We start from the raw sequence: 19,083 nt of genomic DNA on the forward strand, positions 1-19,083 counted from the left end.
AATCTCTGCTCGTGCTTTTTGAAAAAGGGAGATTCATTTATAGAGGAGCTTTCACAGTTGATTTCCGGCTGTTCATCTCTGAAGTACAAAAGCCAGGCTGAAACTAAACGCAGGCTTCAGGGGGGACACTCTGACCGCGCGAAGAAATAAATAAATATGACAGTCTCTGGCTAGAGGAAGCTTCATCAAACTGTACAAGTGTCGGTTTTAAAAATATAAATAGTTCACAGAAGATTCCAGTGCACGCGGCGCCTCCTGCTCGCCAGCCCCTGGCCGTCCCTTGCCCCCAGCCCTGCTCCCCTGCCCCCAGCCTGGCCTCCGCCCCCAGCCCCGCTCCTGCCCTCTAGCCTCGCTCCACCCCCAGCCTCGCTGTGCGCCCAGAGCTGCCCCCCACCCCCCCACTCCCCGTCCCCCGCGGAGCAAGACCAGACCAGAGCTTCCCAGGGACCCTGGGGCGGCGCTGTGCAACAGCACAACGCACGGGGGAGGCCCAGCCTCTGGCCCTCTCTCTGGACCCGGCAGAGACACCTGCTGCGCCGCCGGCAGGGGCCGGGGCCACTCAGAGGCTGAGCAGACCAGGCCGTGCGTGGGAAAGGCAACGCGAAGCTTTCCTGCGTGTCGGAAAAGCTTTCCGTGCATAGAACAGGCAGAGGGCGCGGAGCACACAGGAGGGCGCCCCGGCCAGAGCTGCTGGGCCGCACAGCCCTCGCGCTCCCGCCGCTGTCGAGACGGCGTGGGCCTGCGGGGACGGGAGGCGCCGGGCCGTGGCTGCGCCTCCCAGTATTACCTGGTGTTTGTTTCTAGAAACTTGCTACGTGGGTGTGACGTGGTGCGTTTAAAACGAGTCACGGATGAGCGGAGCTGCATTCTATACTCATTTAATAAATATGAACAACACATTTTTAACAGGAACCTTAACAAAATATGCTGCCCCCGAGGGGGCGACACTCCCCGCTCCCGAGTCCCGGGCCCAAGGTGCTGACCGGCTCCCCCAGCGCAGGCCGGGGTGCGGCTCCAGCCAGCCTCGACGTCCAGGCGCAGGGGCCGGCCGCCCAGCCCGCTGCCCGCCGTCCTGGAGGAAGCGCATCCCGGGCTCCTGCGCCGTTGGATCCGCTCTGGGCCCCGGCAGGAAGCGACCGGGAGCAGCTCCCACCCGGGGCTGCCGCGTTCTCAGTGCCGCTGTTCCTGCTCGCGGGGTCACCGCACTCGCCCCTCACCTCGGGGGCGCCGGGCAAGGGGCGCCCCACCCTGTGTGCAAACGTCGTTCTCTTGAACAGGGGGGCAGCCGGCCGCGCTGTCTTCACTCCCCCGCGGCCGGACAGCTCTCCTCGAGTGGACGTTCACGCCGGGCCGGGTGTTCGTCCCCTGAAGGCACTCGGGGCGGGCTGGGCGGGGCCAGGAGGACGGAGGCTGCTGGGGGGAGCTGGCCAGGAGGCCGGCGCTACAGTACATCGCAGAGCACAGGCGTCCCCTTCAGACGTCTGCAAGACAGCCGCGAGTTAGCAGGCCGTGCTCAGAGGCCTGACGTCCCGATTCTACTTTATTTTATTTTTAAGATTTATGTATTTACACAAGCACTGGGCACACTCAGAAGCGCGGGAGGGTGAGAGAATCCACCAGAGCCAGAGCGGGGAGCAGAGCAGGCAGAAGGACCGAAGGACACTGCTGAGGGGAGCAGCGGGCGGCAGGAGAGGTCTGCGCGCCATGCGGGACCCTCCTCCGGGGGCCGGGGAGCAGCCGGGGATCGAACCGGCGCCGCAGAGCCTGCGGGCAGCCACGAGGGGCGGCCCCCGATTTTATTTTAAAAAGGATTTCCACAACGGAGGTGGAGGGGGGGACAGTGTCTTGGAAAGCTAACACGGGGGAGAAGACATCTCCAGAGCAAGAGGACGGGCCTCCGCCGCGGTCCCTTCTCCCTGCGGCCCCCCGTGGAGAGGTGCGGGCCTTGAAGCCCCCAGCCCCCCATCCACACCCCGACTCTCAGACCCGTCAACAGCCGAGCATCGTCTCCCCCCCCTCCTTCTTTCTATTTTTAGCAAGGCCCAAAGCCTAAGCTGCTCTCAGGGGCGGAAGGCATCGAACCAGGGGCTCCGGAGGGTCCAGTGCAGGGGCCGCGGGGCTAACGGCCTCCCCGTCAAGTCCACTTTCTCGCGCCCTAAGACCTGCCTCCTCCACCTAAACTCTCCCCCTCTGCGCTGCGAGGAGGCTCCCGGGGCCCTCTCGGCGCTGCCCCGAGGCTCTGACCGGCAAGGCGCGGCCACTGTGTCCGGCCTCTAGGCCCGGTTTGCCGCCCACACGCGCACGGAAGACCTGAGTTTCCAGCTCACTCTAAGGCAATCCTGCGGGGGAGCAGCCGGAGCTGAGGGCAGCGGGACGGGGGGGGGGGAGCGGGGGCAGGAGTGGGGGCTCCGGCGGGGGTGGGGGTCGGGGGGGCGCCCGCCTGGGCCTGGGGGCAGCAGTGCTCGGCGCAGGCGTAAGTGCTCCCCCCAGGCGGCCGGCCCGGGCGCGGCGCGGGCACCCACCTCTGCACTCGTACTTGAGGTCCGAGAAATAGACCATCTCTTGAGAGAAGACGAACAGGCCCAGGCGCCCGCCGGAGAACGTGTGGTCGTAGATGGGTCCCGAGTCGGCCATGACCTGCTTGCCCTCGTGCACCAAGACTCTGAGGCCAGGGAGGGGAGAGAGGGGGTACGGAGCCCCTGTGTGGGCGCGGCCAGAGCCTATGGGGGCAGGCAGGGCCCAGGGAGGCTCCAGCCTCCTCCACCTTTGAGAGCAGAGGCGGCTTCTGGGGGGCCTGTCCTGCCCCTGTTGGGACTCAGGTCTCTGCATGGGACCTCCCGACCCTCAGGTGCTAAAGCCCCTTCTGGGGAGCCGTGAGCAGGGCCCAGAGGGCTCCCCCCGCAGCACAGGGCCCGGCTCCAGCAGGCGGGGTGGGAGGGGACCCCAGGGCTCCGGGAACCGCTGGGTCCTGCGCCCCCCAGGAGGAGACACTGTCCCTGGCCCCTGGGACCCGGGGCCTGGATGTTCCCTCTTCCACGCTTTTCCTGTTTTCCGGAAAGCGAGCAGCGTGTGCAGCAGGGAAGGGGCGGCCGAGGCAGAAGAACCCGGAGCACAGGGTGCGCCGGCTGCGGGGGGCGGGGGGCCGCGCCTCACCTCATGTAGCCCGTCTTGGGCCTGTGGATCAGGTGCCACCTGTAGGCCGTGTAGTCCTTCCAGCCGATGTTTTTGGGGTCGTGCCACAGAGTGCGGACCTGGGGGTGGCACTCAAGCTCAGCCCACACGCCGAGCCTTCACGACAGTTTTACACCAACTGGGAACCGAAGGGCTGCTCGGCTGTGAGTCCCGAGTTGCTGGCTCTGCCCACACTGTAGGGGGGAGTCTCTGCGATGGGTGGGGCATGGGGCTGGGGTGCAGGTATTGGGGCACCAGGCTGGGGCGCAGGGCTCCGGGCATGGGGCTGGGTGTAGGGATTGGGGCGCTGAGCTGCGGTGCAGGGCTGGGGCGCAGGCACCGGCCCCAGATGGGCTCCCATTCCAGACCTCTGCTCCCTCACATGGGGCCCTGGGACAAAGGCCTCAGCCTGGGCGCCTGCTGGCTGGAGTCTGCCCGGGCAGTGCTGGGTCCCACATGCCAGGGAGCACCAGCTGTGTCTATGACACCGGGCGGTGTCCCTGGCCAGCAGGACCCCCCCGCCGGAAGCCTGTGAGGGCAGCTGTGGCTTGGCTCCGGGGGTCGGTTCCCGGCCTGTCTCTGGGAGCCCTGGCTCTTCCCTCCCACAAACCCCGGCCGCGGCCGCTCACCTGCCCCTCCGTGTTCCCCGTGTGCCACAGGGCGTTCCTCAGGTGCTCGCCTGTGCCCGTGGTGGAGTTCACCACCTTGAGGGACACCCCGGAGTAGCCGTAGGCCCGGGTGGGCCGGTCTTCCCAGTAGGTCTGGGTGACCTGCTTCCACATGACCACGTAGAAGCGGCTGCTCGACTGGTACCCGAAGACGAAGCCGGCGTAGTCGTCGTCCCGGTCCGTGTTGACGTAGAAGGTGCCGCTGAAGTCCACAGACCCAAACTCATCGAAGCCTGGGGCAGAGGACGCCTGGTCATGGGGCCTGTAAGGGGTGCCACAGGACTGCTGCCCACGGTCCCACGGGCACACGGGGTGGCGGCGCCCTCGCCCATCCTGCTCAGGCTGGCACCGCAGCTGTGAGGTCCTCGGGGAGGCCCAGCACAGCTCAGCCCTGCGGTGGGAAGTCGGAGACCAACTCGGCGTGAAGCAAAATGGCCTGACACCCCAGGACCCTGGGAGGGAGGTTGGCCTCAGCTCTCCTGTCAGCTCAGGTCAAGCCCAAGGCCTTGCAACCATGCAGGAGGGGTCAGGGAGGCAGGGCCGGGGAGGGGGAGGGGTGCCGGGGAGGTGGGGCTAGATAGGAGGGAGAGGGGCCGGGGGCAAGGCTCGCCCTCCCAAGCACACTGGGCACCCCGGTTGGGGGGGGCGCGCCCTGAGGCTCACCCACTGCAATGCCAGGGTCGGAGTTGGCCGTCTGCACCAGCTCTTTGCCTTGATGGCGGATCACCCAGTTGGGGTCGATCTGAGTGGTGCCTTTGGGGTCCAGGTGGACCATCTGGAAGTTCCGGAAGTCGGTCTCACTGATGGCGTTGTTTTCCGGACACACGTCGTCGATGTCCGGGACGCTGTCGTTGTCAAAGTCGTCTTTGCAGATGTCGCCCCTCCCATCACCTGTCACCAGGAACACAGCGGGTGGAGGGAGGCCCCAGCGCAGCACGCCCGCAGGGCTGGCCGCCCGGCTCGCCCCTCCATGACCTCGGGCCTCAGTGCTCACAGGTGCTGCCCGGAGGTGGCCGCGTGGGAGAGCTGGGGCGGGGCCCGGACCCCACAGAGCAGCCCACACCTGCCCAACCCAGTGCGGCCACATGTGGCCCAGTGAGGGCAGCTGAGTCTCAGCTCCCCTCTGGTCACTTTTTGTGGCCTCTTGGTCACCCCACAGCACTCGGGGCGGAGCTGGCTCACTCTCAGGGCTCCTGGGAGCTGTGGACGCCCTTCTTTTGAGTTTTCTCATCTAGTTTTCTAGAGAGGTTGGGTGAGGGCTGGGGTGGGGTGAGGGTAGGCGGGAAGGGTCAGGTGGGGTGATGGTGCAGCTGCCAGTCACGGGCTACAGTGCTCGTTCTGTCACCGGAACCACCGGGTCAGTGGTGGCAGCCGCAGCGGCGCTGGTCTCTCCTGGCGCCACCACAGTCGGTTGGGGCAGTTGCGCCTCGGAGCCCTTCAGGTAACAGGCACTTGCTGGTCGTGGAGTGGACCAGCCAGGTGTGAGCTGTGAGCCGACTGGTGCTAAATGGCCCCATCAGCCACAGGATTGGAAAACGGGCCAATCGGCCGTGGGGGTGGGGCGCCCCGCGAGGACATAAGCCAGGGTGGGTGGAGCTGAGGGAGCAACTGCACCAGCCCCTGAAGACAAGATGGTTCCAGCCTCTGAAGGAAGAAGAAAGAAGGGCAGGCTCCGCCCCTGGCTCCGAAGCAAGAGGAAAAGCAGCGTCCAGCCGCCGCCCGCCCGGAGGGAGCGGAGCCCAAGACCTCTGCCGGGACGGGGCCTCGTCTTTCTTCATGCCTGAAGGGAGCCCCAGAGCCCCGCCCGGCCTGGCGGCGCAAAGAGCTGTTGCTGCTGGTGTCGCCCAACAGCTCACGCAGAGCTGTGACACTGGGTGTCTCTGACACGGCCTCTGCGGGACCAGTGGTGACCATCACACTGGCCAGAGCTGCCCAGCACTCCTGGCGACCCGTGGTGACCATCTGGGTGGTGACCACATGAGCTCTTTGTCTCCCCGTTTGTAAAATACACCCCGGGGTGGCTGTTCCTGGAGCCCGAGGCCTCTGGCAGTTGTGCGTGTGGGCGAGGCCCACAGACTGACCTGTCCTCTTACTGGGCCCTGTCCTTTGTTAGGGCCTGGCCTTGGGTTTTGGTTTGTGGCCTTTGGGGGCTTTGGGGGCTTCTCTGGTCTCAGAGCCTGGACAGGTGGACAGCCGTTCCATCACTCCAGCCGCCCTCCTGGCCTGTGGCCTTGCAGCCCTGTCTACCCCTGTTTCAGTCCTACAGGCAGTTAGGATTTATTCAAGCACCCATTACCATGCAGATTGTTCTAGAAGAAGATGAGAATCAATGTCAACTGAAACTCCTCCCCATCGTACTCCTCAGTCTGTGCTCAGTTCCTTTTGTCACCAGCATCCCGCTGACGCCCTGTGAGAGGTGGGCCCCCGAGATGGGCCCTCGGCCCTCTCCAGGCCAGCAGCCCCACCCTGCCCAGCGGCTGTGGGAAAAGACCTCTGCGGGTCAGGACAGAGCATCCTGGGGCTCCCTGGGGGGCCCTCAGACCAGGAACCCTCCTGTGCTTCTCAGCCACGTGGGCTCAGTCACCAACACACCGTATCTGGGTGCCCCTGGGGCCCCCAAGCCAGCGAACCACTAGGACTCAGGAGCAAAGGCACCCGTGCCCCGCGCCGAGCACCACTCCCGTGTGCCAGCCGCGAGACGCCTCCTGGGGCCCTGCCCTCCGGCCCAGCTGCCGCAGCCCCGCCACGCGGCTGCTGGGCCACAGCGTCTTTCTCACATGTCCTGCCATGTCTGCGTCCTCGAGCACCGCTGCCCGCCCTCCCTGCAGCCACTTGCCACCACTGCCCAGCTCGCGGGGCGCCTCCTCCCCGGGGCTGGCGCAGCCTGAGACGACCGGGCCTGCGGCCGCGCTGCAAACCCACCGTCCGTGTCCTCCTGGCCGGGGTTGAACACCAGCCGGCAGTTGTCCCTGTCGTCGGGGATCCCGTCGTTGTCGTCGTCGGAGTCGCAGGCGTCGCCCTGGCCGTCCTGGTCGTGGTCGGCTTGGTTGGCGTTGGAGATGTAGGGGCAGTTGTCCTGGTTGTTCTGGTGTCCGTCCTCGTCGATGTCCTCGTTGTTGTCACACTGGTCTCCCACCAGGTCATTGTCCACATCGGTCTGCAGGCGGCCGGCGGGGAGAGGGACGTCCAGTGAGGCCGCCACTGCCGGGCCCGGCCTCTGCCGCCCTCGGCCCCAGGCGCAGGGCTGGTGGGTGCAGGCCTCAGGCAGAGCCCGCCTGCCCCACGGGCCCCGCCGCCCCTCTCAGACCCGGGCGCTGCAGAAGGCCCCGGAGGCGACGGTGGCGGCCACAGGGCCCGGGACCAGCAGAGGCCCTGCTGGGGGCCCGGCGCGCCTCGTGGACCCCACAGGCCGCAGAGGGCAAGAGCTGTGCTCGGGGCTTCCCGGGGCCACGGACACCGAGGCTGTACCTGACACCCGGCCATCTCCTGGCCGCTCACCTGACGCGCCCCTGGCCAGGGCCTGGCCCCCCGGCTGCCCAGCCCGCGGTACCTGGTCGGGGTTGTGCACCAGCGGGCAGTTGTCGCAGTGGTCGCCCACGCCGTCGCCGTCCGTGTCCCGCTGGTCCGTGTTGTACACGTAGGGGCAGTTGTCACGCTCATTGAAGACGTCTGCGGGGCGCGGGTGAGGAGGCAGGTGGTCAGCCCCACCCCGCCCGCCTCGCCTCACGCAACCATAGCTCACATGACAGGCACAGGACGGAGCCAAGCTGGCCACTCCCGGTGGGCAGGCGGGACTGACCGTCCCCATCGATGTCCACTGAGCAGGCGTCGCCCTCCCCGTTGTGGTCGGTGTCGATCTGGGCGGGGTTGTGCACCTGCGGGCAGTTGTCGCAGCGGTCCCCCACCTCGTCCCTGTCGTAGTCCAGCTGCCGGGGGTTGAAGAGCAGCGGGCAGTTGTCCTAGGGAAGGGCGAGGGGGTTTCAGAGAAGGCCGGGTCCTCGCGGGGTTCACCCGGGCGTCCGGCACCCCGGTCAGGCAGTGCTGGAGAGGAGGCAGCGGGGCCGGAGGACACGCCTGATGCCCCGTCGTCCATTGGCGTGTGGACACGCGTTTCCTGGCTGCGGGCGCCCCACTTCCGGCAGAGGCCGGGGTGCGAGCCGCCATGTTAAATCATTTGTTGTGCAGGAAAAGGCCTTTCCTCGGACATGGCAACACGCTCGGGCCCGAGGGGCAGGCGGCCCCCATTGGCACAGTGAGGCGCAGCTCAGCGGCTTGCACTGTGGCCCGGGCTCTTGCCTGCACCGGCCTCAGGAGGGCCTGATGCCCTGGGTGCCACGGAGCACACCCTGCCCGCGAGGCCCCCTGCCAGGCCCCCCGCCCCGGTTAGGCCCCCTGCCAGGCCCTCCAACCCCCCATCAGGCCCCCACCCCCCCTCAGGCCCCCTGCCAGGCCCCCCTCCTCCAGGCCCCGCCAGGCCCCCCTCCAGGCCCCCCAGCCCCCATCAGGCCCCCTCCCGTCAGGCCCCCTGCCAGGCCCCCTCCTCCAGGCCCCGCCAGGCCCCCCTCCAGGCCCCCCACCCCCCATCAGGCCCCCTCCCGCCAGGCCCCCCGCCAGGCCCCACCAGGCCCCACCAGGCCCCCACCCCCGTCAGGCCCCTGCCAGGCCCCCCACACCCCCACAAGGCCCCCACCCACCAGGCCCCCCACCAGGCCCCCCTCCTCCAGGCCCCGCCAGGCCCCCCTCCAGGCCCTGCTCCTGGGCCCCGCCCACCTTCTCATCCGTGACCCCGTCGTTGTCGTCATCCTCGTCACAGGCGTCGCCGGCGCCGTCCTGGTCAAAGTCTTCTTGCCCGGAGTTCGGCAGGAGTGGGCAGTTGTCCTGCGAGGGGCGCTGGCGGTCAGGCCCCAGGCGGCCGGAGCAAGCGTGGGCGTCTGCGGGGGCAGGAGCCCCAGCACAGCCTGCTTCTGGGGCTACCTGGGCCGGCCGCACCCCACAAGTGGGATGGGACCCCCTCCGCCCACACCCGAGGCCCCAGTGAAGGCACCGACGGGCGCGGAGCCAGCCCGCCCCCCCAAGAGCCAGCCCGCGCCCGTCCCCCGCCGTGGCCGCTCAGAGGGCCCGCCAGAGCACGGCCTCGCCGGAGCCCGCGTCCCAGCGCGCGGACAATGTGGGTTTCCGCTCTGTCCGCTGTGACGACTGGACACTGGGCCAAGCGGACGTCAACACCAGGGCGGAGGCGCCAGGCGCAGCCCCGGGACCAGGCGGCACGGGTGGGCCTGGCAGGACGGGAAGCAGGACCGAGCCCGAGGGCCGGCGCCCAGGGCAGGGACGTCGTGGGAACAGCAGGGTCTTGCCGTGCTTTGTCCTCAAGAGACCCGCACCCTGGGGGACGCGCGGTCTTGGCCGTTGAACTGCCTGAGTTTCTGCGAAAGCTGCAGGAGCTTGGCGAGGCCTCGGGACAGGGCCCGGGGCTCAGGGATGCCGCCACAGCCCCTGACCAGCGCCTCTCCGTGCCCGCAAAGGTGGGGCCACGGGGGAGCAGGGGGCCCGAGGGTCTGGGGCTCCCCGTTGTTAGACCACTAACTTGCCCCAGGTAGGCTGACCTCTGAACCGGCCCCCGCGGCCCCACCTGGACGCAGTGGTAGCTGGCGTTGGCGGCGCACACCAGGCTCCTGTTGGGCCAGCCGTCCAGGTCCGAGTCCTCCCCGCAGATGCGCCCGTCGCCCGCGTAGCCCGTCCGGCACTCGCACTTGTACATGGGGTCGCTGAAGTGGCCCAGGTACACGCACTCCGCGTGCCGGTGGCAGCTGTGCGTCCTGTCCTCGCAGGGGTTCTCGGGCTCGCACACCTGCGGCGAGGGCGCGGCTCGACGGGGACCCCGACCCCCGAGCCCCACCCCACAAGGGCCTGAGCCGCGCCGGGCGGGGGCAGCCGCTGCGGTCAGGGCGGCCGAGGCGAGGCCCCACCGCGGCAACCCCTCCCCCATGCCGAGGCATTCCAGCCCCCCCCCCCCCCCCCCCCCGCCCCAGCCGGCCTGCCCCGGCTCTGGCCCCCGCCCAGAGGCCTCACCTGCTTCCCCGTCCTGGCCGCCTCCAGGCCGACCCCGAAGGGCTGGCTGCCCTTGTAGCGCGGGGGGCAGGGCAGGCAGTGGAAGCCGGGGTTGGTGTTGACGCAGCGGGGGGCCTTGCCCATCGGGAAGCAGACGTCCGGGACCACAGCGCACTGGGGGGACACGGCGCGTGAGCCCGGCCGGCGCCCACCCCCCCGCCCCGGCCCCCGCGGCGCCCACACCCACCTCGTCCAGGTCCTCGCAGTGGGTGCCGTTGCCCAGGAGGCCGGCCGGGCAGGAGCCGCAGGACCAGGACCCGTCGGGGAAGCTGTTGCACTCGGCCCCGGGGAAGCAGGGGTTGGACAGGCAGCCGTCTGCGGGGCGAGGGCGGCCCGTGAGGCGGGTGGAGCTCCACCTGGGGCACCTCGCCGGGCGGCGCCCAGGTGGGGAGACACTCCCAGCAGGCTCGGCTGTCACGTGTGGGGACCTGACTGGGAGCACACACGCCACGCACGCCCTCCACGCACGCCCTCCACGCATCCTCCACGCACACCTCCATGCACGCCTCCATGCACGCCCTCCACGCACACTCACCACGCATGCCTCCACGCACACTCACCATGTACGTCCTCCACACACACACCATGCACACCTCCTTGCAATGCATGCCCTCCACGCACACACACCACGCACGCCTCCACACACACCTCCACGCACACACACCATGTACGCCCTCCACTCACACACCACGCACACCCTCCACGCACACACACCACAGGCACCCTCCACACATACACACCACGCACGCCCTCCGTGCACACCCCCCAAGCACACCCACCAATCGGGCAGCGCCGCTTGTTGCACATCTGCTGCTGCTGCGCGGCGCCCACACACGCCTTCCCACCGTGCTGAGGCTCGGGACTGTTGCACCCGCGTGTCCGCTCCCGGATGCCCCCAGCACAGGTGACAGAGCAGGCTGACCACGGGGACCAGGGGCTCCACTGGCCATCGACTGCAGAGAAGCACAGAGGGGGCGCTCGGGCTTCCCGGAGGACCCGAGGACCGTGAGCAGGCCCTTCCCCGGCCCGCGGGCGCTCGGGTCACGTGGAGGGCGAAACTCCCAGCGTTTGGGTTTTCCTCCAGGCAGAGACTGCGGCTGGGCCAGGCCCTGCACGGGCCGCGGGCCGCGGAGGGCTCCCGGGAAGCCACGTGAGCCGCGTCCCTCAGCGCCCCGCTCCGCCCACACCCCACCCCCGGGCCTCCGCGGGCGGCTCCGGGGCCTGGGCCTCGACTCCCGCCGGCAGGAGGAGGCCGGCCCTGGACGCGGCCCGGCTCACCTGGGCAGGGGCTGCCCTGGCAGCCCCGCGTCTCCCGCCCGCCGCCTTTGCAGCTCCTGCCCCCCAGCTGGGGCACCGGCGAGTTGCAGAGCCGGATGCGCGTGATGTTGCCAACGCCGCAGGTCACGGAGCAGGACGACCAAGGCGACCAGTGGCTCCAGCCCCCGTCCTGCCGGACTGGCGCGGGGGAGTGGCCGTGAGCCCTGGGCCCAGCAGGCGGCGGCCCGGCCAGGCTGGCTGCTCCCGGCCCGCCCGCCCGCCCGCCCGCCCGCCCTCCGCCCGCAGCCCCGCGCCGCCTGCACTCACTGCGGTGGTCGCACTGGCCCAGGCTGCAGGCCCGCGTCTGGATGGACGGCCCCAGGCAGCTGCTGCTGGTGGCGTCGCAGGAGCGGCCCCTCTGCTGGGTGCCGGGCCCACAGGTGGCCGAGCACTCGGTCCACTCCGCCCATGGGGACCAGCCCTCCTCGCCGGCCGCTGCCAGGGACATAAAAGCCATCAGGCTCAGGACCAGCCATCGCAGTAGGATAGGCCCAGGCGCCTGCGAGAGCCAGCGAGCAAGTGGATGGACGGACAGAGGGACAGACGGGACGCTGGGGAGCGGGCTGTGTCCAGCAGGGGCCGGCGGGGCCGCCCGAGCAGCCGCTCACAGTGCGTGGGGCAGAGGCCTGCTGTGCGCCCGGGGTTGCCCGCCTGTGCCCGGGCCAGGAGGCGGCTGCGCTCACGTCTGCTCTGCCCTTGACCAGTGGGAGTGCGGCCAGCCCGCGCCCGGTGACAGCCAGAGGGCCGCCGGCCCCCACCACCTCCCTCGCTGCGTGCGTCACGACGCGTTTCAATTCGGGGGTGAAAGGACAGGGCATTGGAGGAGCTCCAAGGCCCTCCAAACGCGCCCAGCAGAGGCAGTGGCTGCGCAGGGGCTTCTCGGGGAGCCGCGGCCCCCAATGAGGACAGCGACTCGAGCAGCGGCTGTCCCGCCCTGCCCTGCCGAGGGGCGCCGCGCTGCTGACGCTGCGAAGACAAGTGTCCGCCCCCCGCCCCGCCCTGCACCGTCCCCTCATGGGCACGCGGCGGGCACTGGCCGCACAGGCCGTGCTGCTCACGCGACACCCCGGAGGGCCCGCTCCCGCCTGTTCCCGCCGGTGACGGTGACGCTGAAGCCCAGAAAATGCATTTTGCTCAAAACCACGCGCGTGAGGGGTGGGGCTGAGCTCCATGTCCATCCTGCACCCACACGTGGGCATGAAGCTCCCTGGGCCCCCGAGGAGAGCGGCTTTCTCCAGCCCCTGGCTGCCTTTGCCCCCCAAGGTCCTGCGGGCCGTCCTGGGCGCCGGTGAGGGCGGGCGGCGGGGGCAGTGCCGGCCACTTCCTCCCCTCACCTGCACATCTGCTCAGCCCCGGCACCCGCGGGCCGTCCGGGCACTCACCGTGGGTGCAGGAGGGGCAGCACTCGCCCTCCACGAAGGTCGGGTGGGCGCAGGTCACGGGCGGGCATGTGATCTGGTGGCAAACGGTCTTGAACTTCTGCAAGTGAAGATGGAGTCACCGCGGGACCCGGGAGCCCCACGGGAGGCTTGAATCCCAGCCCGCGTGGGGCGCCCAGACCTGAGAAGGGCAGCCCCGCCTTCCCTCCCGAGCCGGGGCCCACGGGCGCCCCCACTCCCTGCGCCCGCACCCACCCTGAGCAGTGAGGGCACCCGGACCTCCCGGAGGACAGCGCCAGGGCCTGTAGGGCAGCCTCGTGCCCTGGGCTGACACCCGGCTCCTGCCGCTCCCGGCGGACCGCCTCCAGCGACCGAGTCGGGCCAGGGGCGGTGGCCGGCAGGTGACCCTGCCCTGAGGGGGCGAGTGCGCCCCACTCTACAGGAGCCCCCCTTGAAGGAGCCCAGCCCACAGGCAACCCGCCCTGCAGGCGCCCACCTTGCAGGTACACTTGGTGCAGCTGTCCACCACCCAGGTCGCATTCTCTGCGAAGACCCGGCCGTCCTGCCAGCAAGCGGACATGTTCCTTGTCTTGTGAGGACCCCCGATGAGCTCCCAGAAAAACTGGTTGTCGCTCGACTGGAAGACGCAGCGAGGTCAGTGCACACAGACGCGGCCTCGAGCGCAGACAGAAGAGCCGAGCCCCAGGCCCGCGTCGCGAGTGGAGTCAGGACGCCCCCCACGCGGGCAGGGACACGCGGGGGACAGGGCCTGGGCCGGGGTGGCCGGGGCGGGCTTGGGGCCGGGGCGGGCCGGGGCCGGGCCGGGGGCCGGGCGGGGCGGGCACCCACCACCGCGCGCAGGTTCTCGTGCAGCTGGTCCACCACCAGGCGCAGCCCCTGCAGCTCGCGGATGGCGCGGCCCAGCTCCTCGCACGAGTGCTCGCACACGCCGGGGCCCAGCAGCTCGGCCGGGGGGCTCAGGCGCAGCGTGTCCGTGTCCTCGCTGATGGCGTTGGCCTCCGCTGCAGGGCACAGGGGGTGAGGCGGCCCGTCCGCCCCGGGGCCGCGCTACCCGGTCACCCTCTCAACTGGCCTCTGCTGCCCGCTCTCTGCGCCCCTTACGGCCCTCTTCTGGGGGGGCTTCGCCAAGACCGCCGCCTCTTCCTGCCGCCCTCGCTGAACTCAGCCCTTCAGGGCGGCCCCAGACGGCAGCCCTTGGCGGCCTGGCCCCGGCACAGACACAGAACCTGTCCACGGCGACTCAGGAGTCCCCACCCCCAGCCCATCCCCACCCCCAGCCCTCCGCCCCCCCACTCTCCCACGGCCCAGCCTGGCACGCTCTGGGTGGGGGCGCAGCCGGGGTGCGCGGGCCCCCAGGGCTCAGCTCCACATTCCTAAGAGGAAAGTCAGACTCTCTCTAGGTGACTCCCTAGAAGTGACGCCCGCGTTTAAAGGGCAGCTCAGGCCTCACGGCGGGACGCGCTGGGACCTGGGCTGGGACCTGGGCCCGGGTCCGGCCGGCCAGGCGGGGTCTGCCTGGCAGCGAGCGCCCCCAGCGGCAGGGACAGGTCAGAAACCCCTGAGAGGCCGCAGGCGCCTCGAGGTGACCTGATGCCCCCAGCGTGGACGCGCCGGGCCGGAGCCCAGCCTGCACGAGCCAGGGCCACCCTCGCGGGCGAGGAGAGCTCCAGGTCAAGGCAACGTCCAGGGGTGACCCGGCCCGCGGCTCCCCCCTCGGCACCCACCTCCCTGGCTGGGCGGGCAGCCCTTGCCGCCGAGGACGTCCTCCACAGACTCCTCAAACACCAAGTGGACGCTCTGCAGCAGGCCCTGGGGGCACAGGGAGGAGGGGCGATGGAGCCGCCAGCTGGTCACACACGCCTGGTCCCCTGGGGCCGCCCGGTGCTGACTCAGCTCGGGTGCCACCCGGCAAACAGCAGCATGCGTGGGCCCTCCCGCCCCGGGGTCGACCCCCCTGCCAGGATGGGTCCGGTCCCCTCGCCGGGCGCAGCACAGGGTGGCCGGGCCAGAGATGGGACGGGGGCCGCCGGCCGCACCGGGACAGCTGCCCGCGGAGGACACGCTGTGGACGGGCGGGTGTGCGCGGCCCCGTGGAGCCGGGGTGCAGCCGTGGCCTGGGCGGTGTCCCGCACCTGCTGCCCCCGCAGCACGTACCCGGAAGTGGCTGTCCCGGGCAGCGCCCTTGGCCACGTACATCCTGCCCTTCTCCGCCTGCAGCCACTCGTAGAAGGGCTCGTCCAGCGCCACGCTGTCCACCAGGTCACAGCCCACGTGCAGGCTGAAGGTGCCCCCCGCCACCTGCACGGTGATGTCCTTCCACTGGGAGTCGGCCAGGCCCACGTCCTCCAGGGACAGCTGGTGCGGGCCGCTGCCCGTCCAGTAGGTGAGGTCCAGGCTGTCCGCCGGGCCATCGGAGACGATCTCGAACTGCCGGTGGGTGGCGCCGGGGCCCTCGAGCGCCAGCAGGGTGCCCCTGGACTGGCCGTCCTGCTTCAGGCGGGCCGTGAGGAAGAAGCCGTCCAGCCGCCGCGCGGCCTCGGCGATCCGGCCCAGGGCCTCCGCGCCCACCGGCGGGATGTAGTCGAACCGCACGAAGCGGTAGGCGGGGGCGCCGGGCTCGGGCCCCCGGAACTGCTTGGCACCGATGGTCTTGCGGTTGATGTTGCTGACGCTGAAGAGGTCAAAGGACGCGCCATCGTCCTGGTGACCGGCTGTGGGGGACAGAGGCGCCTGGTCAGGCCCCGCCACCCAGCAGGGCTTCTGGGGCAAGCAGTGTGCCCTGTGCAGACCCCACAGGCCCCACCATTCCCCCAGAGCAGGGCTATGGGGACCCCTTGGCTCTACAGTAACCCAGAAGACAGCCCTAGAGAAGAAGCCCCCTCGGGGTGGTCTCCCCAAAAGCAGCTGGATCGCTGGACTCCAGGCATCTCTGATGGACTCAGGGCCATGGGGGATTTTGTGCAGCCCTGCCCTCCCCAAGAGGACTGCGGGAGGCCAGGAGGCCTGGGGGTGGCCAGAGGAGGCCGGGGGAGGCCCATGGAAACTGGGGGAGGCCAGGGGAAGTGGGGGGAGAGAGGTGGAGGCCGGGGGAGGCCGGGGGAGGCCAGGAGAGGCCGGGAGGAGGCCGGGAGGAGGCCGGGAGAGGCCGGGGGGAGGCCAGGGGAGGCCGGGGAGGCTCTAAGTGAAGGTTCCAGGCCCATCCAAGCTGCTGGGAAGAAGAGCATCGGCCTCCAAAGCAGCAACAGTTTGAAGACTTCAAACAGTTTGCTGCGGAGAACGTTCAAGCGGGCGGCTTTCACCTGACGTGGGCAAGTGAGAGCCCGGCTCCCCGGCCGCTGGGCGAGTTGAACCCGCCGCCCCGCCAAGCCGCTGACCACAGGCCGCGGCCACCGTCGTCGGAGCCCGAGCCCGGCACGCTCGCTTTCCTGCCGTCCCCACGGGCTTGACCGCAGCCGCAGCCGTGGCCCATCGCACTCGGGGGGCGTCCGCGGTGGCAGCTGGGAGGCCGCGGGCGCGGGCCGGGGGCGCTGCCCTCACAGGCTCAGGCGCCACTCTCTAGGGAAGGGCAGGGGCAGTGGCGAGCGCTAGCCGGCACCGCCCCCGAGGGGCCGTCTGTCGGCCTCCCGGACCCGTCAGCAACGACGTCGAAATCCACCCCTGGCTGGGCGCCTCCCGACACACCTGCAGCAAGTTCTCGCAATCAAAAAAGTCTCACGCGCGAGGAAGGCCTGCCCGTGGCGCCCCGTGTGCCAGCCCGGGGGATGGCAGCGGGGCCCGAGCTGTCCTCGCTGCGTGTCACGTGGCCATGGGAACCGGGCCGCGGAAAATAAATGCGGGGCCACTTGTGAGTGGGGAAAGGCGGGAAGAAAACAAGCTGTGAGGCAGGGAGCCCCGCGAGGGCGCCTGGGGACCCCCGGGAGCAGGAGCCAGGCCATGGCGCAGGGCGAGGCGGATTCAACTTAAAGAGTAAAAATAATAAATAAATAATAAATAAAATAAATAAAAGTTTTTTTAAAAAAACCAACCCCCCCCAAGGCTAAGTGCACGGCAGAAGCACACTCCGGAGGGGGAGCCGAGGCCAAGCCCGGCATTCCACGTTACACGGATGCACGTGCTAAATGCGCACGTTTACTTCAGATGAAGCTCAGAACATTCTGGCAAGTTAGACTCCCCGGCCACAGCTTCCTGGACGAGCCCCTCGTCTTTCGGGGCAGACTCTTTCATCTTTTGGGGAGACCCTCATCGTTCAGGGAGCCCCCCTGCAGCCCAGGACTGCACTCACCGCGAGCAACTGAGGCCCACAGGGCCAGCAGGACCAGAGCCCAGGCCATCCCGCGTCCGCCCAGAACCTGCAGGGGAAGACACTGGTCAGCGGGGACAGGGGCACGTGCGGTCGAGGTGACACAGCTCGTCGTAATCCCCGTGTGGTGTGTGGGTGGTGTGTGGTGTGTGTGATGTGTGTATATTGTGTGGTGTGTGTGTGGTGTGTGTGGTGTGTGTGGTGTGTGTGGTGTATGTGATGCATGTATATTGTGTGTGTGGTGTGGGGACAGTTGTGTGGTGTGTGTGTGCGTGGTGTGTGTGTGGTGTCTTTGATGTGTAGGGTGTGTGTTTTTTGTATTTGGTGTGTGTGGTGTGTATGACACGTGTGTGGGGTGGTGTGTGTGTGGTATATATGGGAGGTTTGTGTGTTGTGTGTTTGTGGTGTGTGGTGGGTTTGTGTGTGTGTGGTAGGGTCTGTATGTGTGGTGTGGGATGGTGTGTGTGGTATGTGGTGTGTGTGTGGGGCGTGTGTTTGTGGTTGTCGTGTGTGTGGGCAGAGTGTATGTGTGGTTGCAGTATGTTGTGTGTGTAGTTTTTGTGCGTGTGTGTGATGTGTATGTGTGGTTTGTAGTATGTGGTTGTATGTGTGTATGTGTATGAGGTATATGGTGTGAGTGTGGTGTGTATGGTGTCTGTGGTGCGGTGTGTGTTGTGTGTGGTTTGCAGTGTGTGGTTGTGTGTGTGGTGTGTGTGTGAGATATGTGGTGTGTTTGTGGTGTGTGTGGTATCTGGTGTGTAGTGTGTGTGGTTTGCAGTAATGTGGTTGTGTTTGTGGATTGTGAGGTGTATGTATGGTGTGTGGTATATGTGTTTTACAGTGTGTGGCTTTGTGGTGTGTGTGTATGTGAGATGGGTAGTATGTTTGTGGTATATGTGGTGTCTGGTGTGTAGTGTGTGTGTGGCTTGCACTGTGTGGTTGTATTTGTGGATTTTGAAGTGTGTGTGATGTGTGGTGTGGTATGGTGTGGTATGTGTATGTGGTGTGTGTGTGGGTATGTATGGTGTGTGTGGTGTGTGTGGAATATGCTGTGGGGTGTATATGTGTGGTATATGTTATGTGTGGTGTGTGTGGTGTGTGTATGTGTTGTGAGTGTGGTGTGTGTGGTGTGTGGTGTGTGGTGTGTGGTGTGTGTATGTGGTGTGTGTGCCATGTGTGTGTATGAGGTGGGAGTATGGGGTGGTGTGTGTGTGGTGTTTGGTGTGGGTGTGTGGTGTGGTGATGTGGTGATGTGTAGTGTGTGTGGTGTGTGTGTGTGATGTGGTGTGTGTGTGTGAGTGGTGTGTAGTGTGTGTGTGAGGTGTGTGTGTGGTGTTTGGTGTGGGTGTATATGTGTGTGGTGTGTGAGTGGTGTTTGTGTGTTGTGTGGTGTGTGTAATGTGGTAGTGTGTGTGTGGTGATGTATGGTGTCTGGTGTGTGTGTGGTGTGTGTTTATGAGTGAGGTGTGGGTGTGTGGTGTGGTGTGGGTGTGGGGTTGTGGTGTGTATGTGTGTGTGCTGTGTTTGGTGTGTGTGTGTGGTGTGTGGTGTGTGTGAGAGAGGTGTGTGGTACGTGTGTGGTGATTGTGTGTGAGTGTTGTGTGGTGTGTGTGGTGTGTGTGTGGTGCATGTGTTGTATGGTGGTGTGGTGTGTGTGTTGGGGGGTGTTGTGGTGTGTGTGTGGGATGTGGTGTATATGTGTGTGTGCGGTGTTTGGTATGTGGGGTGTGTGTGGGGGGGGTGTGTGTGTTGTGGTGTGTGTGTGTGATGTTTGTGTGTGTGTTGTGTGGTGTGTGGTATGTGAGTGTGAGTGTTGTGTGGTGTGTGTGGTGTGTAATGTGGTGGTGTATGTGTATATGTGGTGTGTGGTGTGTGGTGTGTGTGGTGTGTCTGGTGTGTGTGGTGTGTGTGTGTGGTGTGTGTGGTGTGTGGTGTGAGCGTGTGTGGTGTGAGTGGTATGAGTGTTGGTGGTGGCGTGTGTGTGGTGTGGGTGTGTGGTGTGTGGTGTGGGGGGTGTGTGGTGTGTGTGATGTGGTGGTGTGTGTGTCCCGTGTGTGTCCCGTGTACGTGTGAGTGTTGTGGGGTGTGGTGTGTGTGTGTGGCGTGTGTGTGGTGTGGT

The 19,083-nt window shown here is 67.6% G+C and overlaps 1 protein-coding gene across 1 annotated transcript; it reads right to left on the reverse strand.

The window, feature by feature from the left end:
• Positions 1–868: 868 nt before the first annotated feature.
• On the reverse strand, positions 869–17,010 carry THBS2 (thrombospondin 2). Its single transcript, XM_037520716.1, has 21 exons — positions 16,947–17,010; positions 14,819–15,375; positions 14,389–14,473; positions 13,493–13,665; positions 13,140–13,280; positions 12,647–12,743; positions 11,532–11,699; positions 11,226–11,402; positions 10,727–10,900; positions 10,135–10,262; positions 9,909–10,061; positions 9,469–9,687; positions 8,610–8,717; positions 7,639–7,798; positions 7,390–7,508; positions 6,762–6,996; positions 4,503–4,730; positions 3,801–4,072; positions 3,154–3,251; positions 2,523–2,662; positions 869–1,481 (listed from the first exon to the last, which is right to left on the reverse strand). The coding sequence occupies exons 1-21, from the start codon at positions 16,993–16,995 to the stop codon at positions 1,474–1,476; spliced, it is 3,489 nt and encodes a 1,162-aa protein (XP_037376613.1). The 5' UTR covers positions 16,996–17,010; the 3' UTR covers positions 869–1,473.
• Positions 17,011–19,083: the final 2,073 nt, after the last annotated feature.

The sequence above is a fragment of the Talpa occidentalis genome, unplaced genomic scaffold (genome assembly GCF_014898055.3).
Source record: "Talpa occidentalis isolate TD23 unplaced genomic scaffold, MPIMG_talOcc4v2.1 talOcc4.2, whole genome shotgun sequence".
Classification (NCBI taxonomy): domain Eukaryota; kingdom Metazoa; phylum Chordata; class Mammalia; order Eulipotyphla; family Talpidae; genus Talpa; species Talpa occidentalis.